Source organism: Scardinius erythrophthalmus (assembly GCF_964197995.2).
Source record: "Scardinius erythrophthalmus genome assembly, chromosome: 6".
NCBI classification, from domain to species: domain Eukaryota; kingdom Metazoa; phylum Chordata; class Actinopteri; order Cypriniformes; family Leuciscidae; genus Scardinius; species Scardinius erythrophthalmus.
Window position 1 is genome coordinate 25,185,728 of NC_138226.1, and position 13,509 is coordinate 25,199,236.

The 13,509-nt window shown below is 37.3% G+C and overlaps 1 protein-coding gene across 2 annotated transcripts in view; it reads right to left on the reverse strand.

Moving 5' to 3' along the window:
• The window catches only part of igf2bp2a (insulin-like growth factor 2 mRNA binding protein 2a), a 67,380-nt gene that overhangs the window by 31,449 nt on the left and 22,422 nt on the right, over window positions 1-13,509 (reverse strand). For both annotated transcript variants that reach the window (XM_081369382.1, XM_081369383.1), the window contains exon 3: window positions 986-1,034. In XM_081369382.1, coding sequence (XP_081225508.1) covers window positions 986-1,034 — 49 coding nt within the window. The remainder of the gene's footprint in view (window positions 1-985; window positions 1,035-13,509) is intronic.

A 13,509-nucleotide genomic window follows, 5' to 3' on the forward strand; every position in this document is an offset into this window, starting at 1 on the left:
TAAGAATACCTGTACATAGACTGCTGTTCAAAAGTTTGGGGTAGGTAAGATTTATAATGTTTTTGAAAGAATTCTCTTATGCTCACCAAGACTGTATTTATTTGATCAACAACAACAACAACAACAAAAACAACAACAAGGTGAAATTAAATTAAAAATAACTTTTCTGTTTTAATATATTTTAAAAATGTATTCCTGTAAAGGTAAATTTGAATTTGCAGATTCATTATTCATCTTAAACATTTCTTATTATTATCAATGTTGAAATCAGTTATAAATCATGCTTAATATTTTTGTGGAACCCATGATACATCTTTTTTTTATGAATATAAAGTTAAAAAGGACAGCATTTATTTGAAACAGAAATGTTTTGTAGCATTATCAATTTCTTTATTGTCACTTTTGTTTCATTTAATTCATCCTTGCTGAATAAAAGTATTTAAAAAAATCTTACTGAACCCAAACTTGGTAATTAATGGTAAGTACCAAAAAATGGTAATGTAGCTCTTGCCATTTCATAGTTTTGTTTGAGAAAAAGACTGAATTTGTATAATTCACTGATATTCTGCAGTTCTACCAAAGCTTGTCCAGATTTAAAAGTGGTATGCAAATGTAACAAAAAAATGGCTTTGTTATAGAATGAACACATCGCTTTTTACACAGTGAGCCACTAAACTCAAGAAAGCAATGCAGAATACAGAGGCACAGTGTCCAAATACACAAACGAAGTGTGTGAGAGCGTGTAAGTGGGCCAGAGCTCACTGTGATGATGTCATCAGGATTTACAATCGGGTCACCAGGGCTGAACACTCTCCAGACAGATTCACACGGACTGAAGAGGAAGTGTATTTGTGTGTATGGGCGGAGCTTCTCTAATGCATCGTCAGTTAGAGAAAGAAAGCGCTGCAGCCCAGAGAAGACAGACAGAGTTCTGACCACACACACACACACGCTATTCTCTCTGCCTGAGCAGTTACACACTCACCTCCCACTGGAGATGAGGAGGAATGTTCCGGATCTGAATCTTCCGACTCCTGCAGACACAGAAAGAAAGCGAGAGAGACAATGAGACAAAAAAGAAAGTGAAAGAGAGAAAGGAGAAATCAGAAAACAGAAGCGCAGCTCTATTCAGCGTATGAGTGCTACAGTGTTAAAACATACACGCTTGCCAATCAGATCCAACAGGGACTAAAGAAACAGAGTGAAACAAAACACTTATAAAGCTTGAGCAACAAAGAGATGCCAATGAAAATCATGATCATTTCTAAAGTGGTGTGTGCATTGACAGAGATTTACAACTAAAGCAAGCAGAAGTCATTCCTTTTCAGTTGTCCACATATTGCAACATGAGCAACAGTAACCATATTCTCGAAATATTTTTCGATCTTACTAGCAATATAAAATTGAAAAATATTGTTGTGAATATGGTAAGGATTTTACTGTCATAGTTTGAAAACAGTCTATTTTGCTCACAAATGCTTCATTTATGTAATAGCCTATTCTAAAATATTATTACAAATTAAAATAACAGTTTTCTATTTTAATATATTTTAAAATGTAATTTATTCCTGTGACGGCAAAGCTGAATTTTCAGCATCATTACTCCAGTCTTCAGTGTCACATGATCCTTCAGAAATCATTTAAATATGCTGATTTGATGCTCAAGAATCATTTATTATTATCAATGTTGAAAACTGTTTTTGTTGCTTAACATTTTTGCAAGATGGTGATACTTTTTTCAGGATTCTTTGATGAATAGAAAGTTCAATGAACAGCATTTCTTTGCATTTATTAAAATCATTTAATAAATTGAGTAAAGCATTCATTAAACAGAAAGCTTTTGTAACATTATAAATGTCTTCACTGTCAATTTTGATCAATTTATTGCATCCTTGATGAATAAAAGCATTTTTTGCTCTTTTTTTAAATCTTAACACAAATATTTGAATGGTATCATTGTTTCCACAAAAATGTTAAGCAGCAAAAACTGCTTAAAAAACTTCAACTGCATCAAATCAGTATATTAGAATGATTTCTGAAGGATCATGTGACACTGAAGACTGGAGTAATGATGCTGAAAATTAATTTGCCATCACAGGAATAAATTTATTTTTTAAATGTATTAAAATAGAAAAAAAAATTTAATTGTAATATTTCACAATATTACTTATTTTACTGTATTGTTGATGAAAGAAATGCAGCCTTGGTGAGCATTTCAAAAACTGTAATTGCTTTCAAATTGTAATGTTTCCAAACTTTTGACAGGTACTGTGTATATATATATATATATATATATATATATATATATATATATATATATATATATATATATATATAACAAAACAAAAAAAATCGATATGGATCTCGATATGGTATATAAGCCCATATCGATATGGTCACCGATATATTGTGCATCCCTTTCGGAGCATTTTTTATTTGTATTGTTTTGGGAGCATTTTTAATATAGATTGCAGTATTTTGATACATATGAAGTCATTACCAAAGTCTTTCTGCACCAATGTTAAATTGGCTCAAATCAAAAGCTCTATGATTCATTGTGGGCAACTGTCCAATGACACATGCTCAGAAGAGAGAGAGAGAGAGAGAGAGAGAGAGAGAGAGAGAGAGAGAGAGAGAGAGAGAGAGAGAGAGAGAGAGAGAGAGAGAGAGAGAGAGAGAGAGAGAGAGAGAGAAATGGCTTAGTTAAGAGTGTGCAGGTCCCTCATTCACAACTTTGCACTAGAGCGACTCGTCTGTGTCTGTGCTCCATCATTCGTCGAGTCCGACGCTACCCAACAACTTCTGAGAGTTCTGTACCGACACCAAAGCCACACAAACCGCTCCACCACAAGCTGTTAACAACTACATTAAAATGAGTGGAATCGAGCTAGCCAGAGGAAAGAGATTTAAAAGAGCAGTGAGAGAGAGGCAGAACGAGATCTGCAGAGGCACTTTCACACTCCGTTCATTAGGGCTCTTCTGCAGGTAGACTTTGATAAGACAAACGGATAACAGTGAAACGCAAGAGGCTTGCAAAGATGTGCCGAGCATCATCTTTCACTGTGCCCGAAAGTAAGAGATTAATCTCATTCATCCAGAGTGCATTGAACACACAGTAAAGCTGCCCTGACTGTTTTTACACATTTCCTCACTCTTTGCCCAGCACACTTTGCAATACTCTAGTGAGAGAGCTGTGCTCTACGTGGAATCGAACACACACACAGCTCTGTAAACCGTGGCACTTCCTCCACGCCCCTCAAACCTCCTAACTGCCTCAGTCTTAGCGCATCCCTTCAGCTTCGGCTAATGCTGTGGCCTGCTGACTGTCAATCCCTCTATGCTTCCCGAGAAGGGGCAATTTCCCATTTCAGCGTGGCAGTTCAGCTAGCTCAAACCTACACCTCCTCATCCTGACCCTCAAATTAGAGGGTTCAACAGTAACACCGTCTCTACAGCGGACATGAGCAGCACCTCTTGATAAGCTAAATTGCTCTCATTATAATCAATGGAAGAGTCCACTCTAGTGACACCTTCAATTGGCAGACGTGCTGTTTCCATTCACGATGCACTTGTAAGGGCTACTCCAGTCACACTATTATCCCCGTCTGTCAACGAATAAACAGCTTTTACTTAGTTACATATATTGTATATGATTTTTTTTTTGCCATAAATTGTTTGTCTTTTGTAAATATTGTCTGATCCTGATGAATTTTAAGCAAATCTCAAATATTGTCCACCCCTTATGTATTATTATTTATGAACTGTATACCTAATGTATAAAAATGAATATTCTGTCATAATTTACTCCCTTTCATATCGTTCCAAACCCTGTATGATAGATCTCGATTCAAACACCCACGCGATTTTATTCCTAAAAGACAACGATTCGTCTGTGACTATTAAACCTCTGACGAAATCACAGCGAACATTCAGATCTGCGTTGGCGCTGCCACTGAGCCAGAGAGCAGCCACGTTTAGGTATGAAACACCTTCACAAACAGTCTTAGTATCATTATTTAATTTATAAAAGTTTATAGTTCGAATATAAAACACAGATGTCTAGTGATCAAAATAAAATGAATCAATAAATTGGCACTTCAAATAAAGATTGTATCAATTAAATTGTTACACCAGTAGGTGGCGACAAGAGACTTAAAAAGATTTGTCAGAACCTCTAGTAAATTACACGTTATATTGTTTAGTTGTCTTTTCAGAATCGTGATCTCAATTTATTCCGAATCGTGCATCTCTACTGTGTGACTTTCTTTCTTCTGTGGAACATAAAGAAGATATTTAGGGAAATTGTTAAATGTTTTTGCCCATACAGTGGAAGTCAATTGTAACCAAAGCTGTTTGGTTACCAATATTCTTCAAAGTATCTTCTTTTGTGCTTCAGAGAGCAAATAAAGTCACACAGGTTTGGAAATTAATAAGGGTGAATAAAGAATGGCAAATTATCCCTTTGATGGTTCATTTACTTTAGGCACATAGAACTGTTTCTAATACCAAAAGATGGAAGGTAGATTTGTTTAGGTCTGTGAGTTATGAAGGGGAAAATAAGCGGTCAGCTGTCCCCCTAGTACAAAAAATGAGAAAGCTGGATCAGAGGAAAGGAAAGAATAGCAGCAACTGTTAATTTCTCTGTCATGCCTTGTGTTGAGGTTCAAATGCCGACGACACAACAAGTGGACGACGGCTTCTTTTTTTCTGTCTGCTCACTCTCTCTCTCTTTCTAACCACCATAACCATCCATGTTCTTTCCCTTTCTTTTCCTCCATCTCTCCATCTTTCCTCCACCCTGCTGGGGTGGAAAAAGTGACAGTGCTCTCCACAACTCTTCAGGGGCTCCTCATTTTCAGCATGCCTGTGGCAGCACTGGATTACTGAGCCCTTCCTGGACGTGCACAGGCTCAGATGCACACGCCCTGCCCATCACAGGAGGATCCTGGCAAACCTCAGCATGAGCATCTCTCTGCCTATCTTCTACGCATTCACACTCACAAAAGACATGTACATAAGGACTTTAAGCTGTCCACTTTGTTTGCACGCGCTCAGTCTCTTGCACAGTGGTGCTTACGGCAACACTGTAAAAAATTATATGATCAATAAGTTATGAGAACATGTTTTTACAGTTTAATGTTATTTAAGTTGAATTGACTTAAACATCAGTTGATTGTACTTAAAAATTTAAGGCAGCAACTTTTTGTTATAGTAAACAAGTTTGAGTCCAAATCCAACTTGCGTCATAATCCCGTTTCCAAATTTATTTATTTTCTCACCGTTCCTATGAATAATGTGACAAAAAAAAGTCCAAAAAAATTGGTTATCTGGCAAATTTTTAGAAATGTATTTTTAATGTTTCAGTATCGTAGAGTAGATACTTAGTTGTGCATGCTCATTTCGCATAGTTTGATTTGACTAACAAAATGCATTTTATTTTTTCACACTGTACATTATATGTTTTGATGCCCAAATTCGTAGCATTTGTTGCATTTAAAATTATCTTTTAATGTTTTAAGCTATGAAACTTGAAGGATGTTTTCATGGTACAAATGAACCAGTCACAATTCGCACAAGTATATTTGTGGCGATAGCCAACAATACATTGTATGGGTCAAAATTAACGTTTTTTCTTTTATATCAAAAACCATTAGAATGTTAAGTAAAGATCATGTTCCATGAAGATATTTTGTAAATTTCCTACCGTAAATATATAAAGAAAAATATTTTTGTGAGTGGATGCAGCAAAATCGCGAACATAAACTTTAAAAAACTTTACAGGTGATTTTCTCAATGTTTAGATTTATTTGCACCCTTAGATTCCAGATTTTCAAATAGTTTTCATATCTCGGCCAAATATTATTCTATCCTAACAACCATACATCAGTTGAAAGCTTATTTATTCGGCTTTCAGATGATGTATTTATCTCAAATTCAAAAAATTGACCCTTGCGACTGGTTTTGTGGTCCAGGGTCACATTATGTCAAAAGATCGAGGCAAATTTGATTTCACATGTCATTACCCCTTTAAACTATTTATCGGTTATCGGCCATAACATGAAAAAATTATCAGTTTATCAGTATCAGTTCAAATTTTTTACATTGGTGTATCCCTAAAAAAACACTGAAAAGACACATGCACAGAGAAACAAAACTCTAAGAGAGGCAGGATCTGGATCTCTAAGGATCAATTTATGATGTGCCATCAGGAGGGGGCAGGTTTATTAGCTTGTTATTTTCGAATCTCTTCAGTGAGTATTTGTTTATATTTATGTGTAATGGAGCTGAACCCAATGCACTTTTGAAATCGGTCTCACAGACCCCTTCACCCCAGTCCAAAACCACCAGCACTAGAAGATGCAGACTGAATGCACTGCTTACCGTATGTTTGTTGAACGTAACCAAGTTGTCTGCTGCTGGTTTAGAAAAGGGTGCCAGACAACTAAATAAAAAAACACGCTTCTCAATTTCTGCCTTTGAATATCTGAGGGTGGCCACGTTCAGTTGAAAAGCTAATATTTACAGCAGCCAGATGCAGCGCACAAGCTAGAAAACCATGTTGGCATACAGATCCTCACATCCGCGTGGATGGTGCGAAGGAACGTTCGCCACTGGAAGCGGCGTGCAGCAGACGGGTCAGAATAGGACCATTCACCTTGGGCCAGGACCTCTCAGACCTGCTAACGACCACCATCTGATCATCCCTGTCAGCCAGACGAAATGTTATTCACCATACATAAATCACTCAGCCACAACGCGGGCACGTGAGCAGGGGCGGATAATTGAGAGTCACACGTGTGCAAACAGAGAACAAACATTCAGGCGTTCCTCATTGGAGAATGAGAAAGAGGTGGACCTCACTTCTCTCTAATGCCCTGGCCGTGGTGGACACAACAAAGACAGGAAGCGGACTCTTATCTGGATCAATGCACAGGAAATGAGCACAGAAAGCCAATTAAAAAGTGACTGGCACTTTGGTTACAGTGTCATGTTATGAATTCACAGTTTTGATTAAAAAAAAAAAAAGCTAATAACTGACTTTTTAACCTTTAATGTTATTGTAGTGTTTGTAAGGTTTACAGCTTTAGTTGAGAGAGACATGAACTGTACCTGATATATCCAAATTAATCGATATTGAATGAAACTGAAATAAAATCAAAATCGAATCAATACCCAGCCCTACCATTTATTGTGGCATCTTTTAAACTAAACATACTAGGTCTCATGAAAGGAGCAAACGTTATGATGTGTAACATCCACAGGAACAAAAAATGCACTCATGCAGAGATGAGACATAGTGGCTCCACTCCATATGGGTGGCAGGACACATAGACTCACACACTCATGAGGGTGTGCAGAACTGACACCAGGCGGCAGCTCGCAAGCCACAGACAGCCAATGTTCCACGTCTGTCCTATACGTCCCACAGTGTGGCCTCATAAAGAGTCAAAGAAGAAGAGCTAAGTTAACAGTTTTAGGAATGGTTTGCTCCATCCTCAGATGCATGAAATGCAATCCTACTTCAAATGTCTTGTCTTGGGCTGTGAATCTACCCAGACACTCCACATTCCTGGCTTTAATAGTTTTGGATGCACAGGAACTTTTAAAGCCACAATGGGTTTCCCTCAGTCTCAGGAGCCCTGTGATAAATAAGCATCTATGCTTGCGAATGTCCTGGATTCTGAGAATTTCACAGATTCATAGAGGGTATTTTGGAAATGTCAGGACAAATATGGAATTTATTTGACTTTAATTTAGTTCTTGAAAGTCACATGACAGGAATATCAGAACTCTCTTTGCTCTTCTTGATGAAAATGTCAGTGTGTGGCAGTGCTCACTTCTCCAACTGAAATGCTGAATGATGGTGTGGTGACGTGATTAAAGATTTAGTTTATTTGTTTACAGGGGCAATGCACATTAATAAACATAAATGTAAACGTGCCAGAATTAGCCCAAAAGGCTATTTTTCATCTGTAGACCCTAATTTGGGTGGATTACTGGTTTGTAGGAAATTACAGTAGTCTGTTCTGAGAATAAACAAAATAAATGCAACAAAAATGGCTGTTTTATCAAAGTGTCAAACAATAAAGTCATTATTTTTAGGGGAATAAAAATTCCCATATTCAAAAACAACATAACACAAATTTCTTTGGAAACACAGTCTTCTAAACCAGCTGTGTTCAACCATGAAGTTGCAAGACATTGTTAAGGGGTTTGCTAAAAAAAAAAAAGACTACCCCCCCAAAAAAACACTACTAATAATAAAAATATAGACAATCATAGTTTTATGTTTTTCTTTTTTTAGGTTTATACTCTACCATTTAAAAATTTTGGGCTCAGTAAGATTTGTTTTTAAAAAATAATAATTAAAAAAAAAATTAGTAACTTTTAGTGAGTTTTAGTGAGTATTTTACCATATTTTTGATCAAATAATTCAAGAGACTTAATTCAAAAACATATTACTGACTCCAAACTTTTGAAGGGTAGAGTACATCTAACAGATGTGAAGAAAAAAATATAATAGACAGTGCCACACTATCTCCACCTGGTCACCGTGATTTTACCAAGTAAGACATGTTCCAGGATAAACATATTTTGTTGATCCTGGACCAACATTCCAGTCTGAAAATTTAGCCCTAACCTGTCCCTACCCTTAAACCTAACCCTATCCATAAAATATTAGCCCTAAAATCAGAGGCAAATGATACAGAGGCAATTGCCTTGCCTTGGTATAAACTGTTAACTTGTTCCTCAGATCTGATTGGTGTATTGGAATGTTGTTCCTGGATCAACAAAGATGTGAAATCAGGTTCACCATTTCCCCCTCACCAAAGTCAAATACACAGAATCAGCTAAAATTGGACAGTAATACTATAACACTATCAGCATTCAGGGCGCACTAAAAACTGAGGTTAACACCTAAACTAGAGGGTAAGTCTTCTTGTCAGATAAATTACTGAAGATGGTGCTGTGAGAACTTTTGCACAAATGTTTTGTCTGTCTTGAGATCAACACAAATGACTTCCGCTGTTACAACTGACTGAGCTTTCAGTGTTTCCTGAAGTCACTACAGAACATCTCACGACAGGAACTAAAACTCGGAACTGTCCAAGTGTCACTGGAACACTCTGTACTTCCCTAACGGCAACAGAACAGACACTTGTAAAAAAGAAAAGAAGATCATGCCACCTTGAAAATGTTTCCTCTCATAGTCACTGTATTTCACGAATAAATTCAAACACATTTGTTTTGTAGTTACTAGTCATCTTTTTAGTATAAAAACGATTTACATTTTAAAATCCCAGAAGAAGAAATGTGTCAATACTCAGTCTCAGGGTGTAAGGAGGCAACCAGACGAGAGACAACAGATCTCCCGCCAAATAAACATCACAGGGAAAGGCAATGTTTTATACAATGTGCTCAAACGACACCAAAGAAATTCAACATGATGAATGTGGCGCATGTGACAGTGACGTATATAGCTAATGTTCAGGGATTCATCAGTGCAGAAACCATCTAACCATACTGATCTAAACTGCTTTCTGTGCTGTGCCTTAGACATACAAAGACCTTAGGAGAACAACACCACTGTATACACCCTCTCTCTCTCTCTCTCTCTCTCTCTCTCTCTCTCTCTCTCTCGTTTGCTGTCGCTCTCACTCTCAGTGCGAAGGCTAATGAGAATGCAGAGTGTTCACCTGCCTGGCTGAGATCCTGCAGAAGGGAGAAGCTCCTCACGGGTAAATGGAGGCAGCAGTTCCCTGACAGGCCCTCTTGCTGCTGTCAGTATTCACTCACTGAAACCAGCAGTCACTAGTCAGAGAGTCGTGCTCTTAAGAGCCACTCATGAACTCCCAAACTCGGTTTAAGAAAGAGAACTATATGCAGTTAGGAATCCTTAGTTCTATGACTTAAAGTTTTGAGGAAGTAAAAAAACGTATTACTTCAGAAAAGGGGTTTTATTTAAGAATTAAAGAAAGGGTAAGAATTATTCATAAGCTGCCGTTTTCAATTAAAAACAGAAATTTCCGGAAAAAAAGTCTATTAGTTAGCATCACTGAATGTCGTTACACATGTCGTCCTTAACATTTCTATCGTAAAACAATTGTCAGATATTTAGCTACTTACATCTTATTCCACTCTTTCACAATTAAAACTGAAGTGTCACTGTAATTCACGATCGGCTTCTGTGAACAGTAAGGCCCGCCTTCTTTGATTTAATTGGCATCTCAATCATTTCCACAGATACATGTGCTGACTGACAGATGTGTACTTGTTGTGACAGACAGTGTAACTTGTTTGAGATGTTGTGCTTTCCACAGTGCATAACCTACATTTCACATGTATATATTCTTCATCTGTAAATGTTAGAAACTCGTGCAAATATTTCCATATTTCCATTTCCACTCCGGTCAGGAGTGAATCTTCGCCAAACTCCATAGATTTCCGTGAACGAGCGCCACCGCGCGCATGCGCAAAAAACAGACGGAGTGCAATAATTCTGATTAAAATATACATATTGCTAAAATATTTTTTGTTGAACAGTAAATGTGCCATATTTAGAATTTTAAACTAAACAAGTGTATTTTTATGATAGCAGTAACTGTAAAGTGACTATTGTAATAGGGTAGACCTAATCAAATGTAGGTTAATTAGTTTGTGCTTTTGTTTGTATTCATTTGAATTTTTAGTTTTGTAAATTTAAAAATAAAATCTTTGTAATGTAATGTGTAATGTGTGTAATGTAATGTGTAATTGAATGTAATGTGATTTTAACCCATTTTTGCACATAATAGGTTATACTATTTGTAATTTGTACTTATTTTAATACTGACTGTCTTTAACAATGTTTAAAATGTATGAGTTGATACAATGAGTTAGGCTAGTAGTTTTTGGTGTCATAACCTTATTAATTACGGTTACATGGATCAAAAACAACTAAAACAATAACTAAGCCTGTTTTATTTTATTTTATTTCATTTATTTATTACTTTTTGTGTTGGGGCAAGTAAAAATTTCAACCCCTGGCCCAAACGGGCCAGTAGAAAAAATCCTTAACATTGAGCCATGAACAGAGTGGTGCGTAATGAAGTGCACCATAGACTGTAAAAAAAAAGATGTCTCCACTTCCTTCCACTGTAGAAAAATGAAGCCAAAATATCCCAAAAATGGTAATTTCCAATTATGTCATTAGGAGCCCAGTCTGCTCAGTAGTGATCCTCAGGTGGAGCCGTGGTATCATGGTCCTGCCCATACCCAGACTCAGTTGCACAACGCAGCTGTCAATCATTGTTACACCCTGTTTGTATAGCATCAAATGACTAACTAAAACCAAACTTACTGGAAAAACGAACACTTTAACATACATCAGTGTGATAAGAACTACATGAAATGACAGAAAGCATCTTCGGAAAAAAAAAGTATTTGAAGTGCAATTGGATTTTGTTTTGTTGAGAGGGCGGGGTTTATGACCTATATTGCAGCCAGCCACCAGGAGGCGGTTCAAATGTTTTTGCTTAATTTTTCAGGACTATTTTTTTTAATGTTTGTAGATTTGTAGATTTAGTGATTGTGAAGTTGTTTAAAAGAGTGCCTTTCTAATAGTGTTTTTGTTATAATTACCATCTCCCCCATTTATAGTCCTCCCTGCAGGCAAAACTGACACTCAACAATTAAATAAATTAATATAATGCGTAGCAAGTAGCAGCAGTAACAGATGACACTGACAGTGTATCTTTACAGTATACATGTATCTGTATACCCAACAGGTTTGCAGGAATTATTAATATTAATACACATAACATATCTCCCATAAAATGCATCTAGCTACACTCAACCACAGAGAAGCGAGACAGATCTCTGTGAGCAGTATATTCACTACAATTACAATCCTATGCATCTAATCATGCTCTTTGCAGCTAGCTAATACAACTGAAGTGTTTTAAAAAGAGGGGTAAAAAACAGCAGACACAAACATATAGGGCCCTATTTTAACAATCTAAGCGCATGGTCTAAAGCGCACGGTGCAGGTGCACTTAGGACGTGTCCGAATCCACTTTTGCTAGTTTAACGATGGGGAAAATGGCTGGCGCGCCCAGCGCATGGTCTAAAAGGCTTGTCCCTTTTCTCTTAATGAGTAATGGGTGTGTTTTGGGCTTAACGTGCAAATAAAGCAATCAGAGTCTTATCTCCCATTCCCTTTAAAAGCCAGTTGCACTTGCGCCAAAGCTGATTCGCTATTTACATGGCGGAATTTGATAGTGGAAAGACTGAACACGTCTTCAGAGAGGAAACAGATCTGCTTGTGCGCAAGGTTAAAGCGCGTGAGCAGACCATACGGGATAAGCCGGATTCCACCATATCTTTATGTACACAATATTAATCTCTTACATTGTAATCCTTTTATTTTTAATATTTGACTAGTTTGTGTGCTGCTGCGTGTGGGCCCGCCTATAGGCTCATATTACTAACGCTCAAAATAGCAACGCGCCAACAATGCGCCTGAACACCAGCACGCCCATGGGCGCACAAATAAATAGTGTCTGGCTGCAGACTTACACTTGCACTATCAGACTTGCACTCTCAGTCACCTGCGCTTCCTCTGCAAGTGACGTCACAATACTATAGGATTAGGGTAGGATTAGGATTTGGTTTAGGGTAGGATTAGGATTTGGTTTAGGGTTAGTTGCATGTAATTATGCATAATTTACTGTTATTGCTATGATAAGTACATGTTATTATGTAGTCTGAGAGTGCAAGGGCAACCCTTCTCGCACAAATGGGCGCAAATGCATTTGCTATTTAAAGGAGAACTCCGGTCAATTTTAACATTGAGCTCATTTTATTGTACATTTGGAGTGCTGTCAATACAGAGAACAACTACAAAAATCGGTGTTGCCTACACCGAGTTATTCTATTTTTAAAATTTGCACCCTGTTGACTTCAATGGGGATCTGACTGCAGTAGATGTGAAAGATATGTATAAAAATGATGTTATTTAAGCCAGCGCAAATACCTGTTTACATCCTGTTTTTCGGTTGAAGTCCAAAGTAGTCGATTGCCGAGTTCACGCGCGTGATCATAGGTAACTAAACCTATGCGTGTGAACTCGGCAATCGACTACTTTGGACTTCAACCGAAAAACAGGATGTAAACAGGAATTTGCGCTGGCTTTAATAACATCATTTTTATACATATCTTTCACATCTACTGCAGTCAGATCCACTCGTGTTCACTCAGAAGGAATCACTCACATTTTCTGTGCACTTGTAATGACACATCAAGGATGTTAAGAGCCTAAAAGCAGGTTTAGTACTTGCCCTATTGAAGTCAACAGGGTGCAAATTTTAAAAATAGAATAACTCGGTGTAGGCAACACCGATTTTTGTCGTTGTTCTCTGTATTGACAGCACTCCAAATGTACAAAAAAATGAGCTCAATGTTAAAATTGACCGGAGTTCTCCTTTAAACAACGTTGGCGCAGGACGTGAAAATGATAACTGCGTCAGG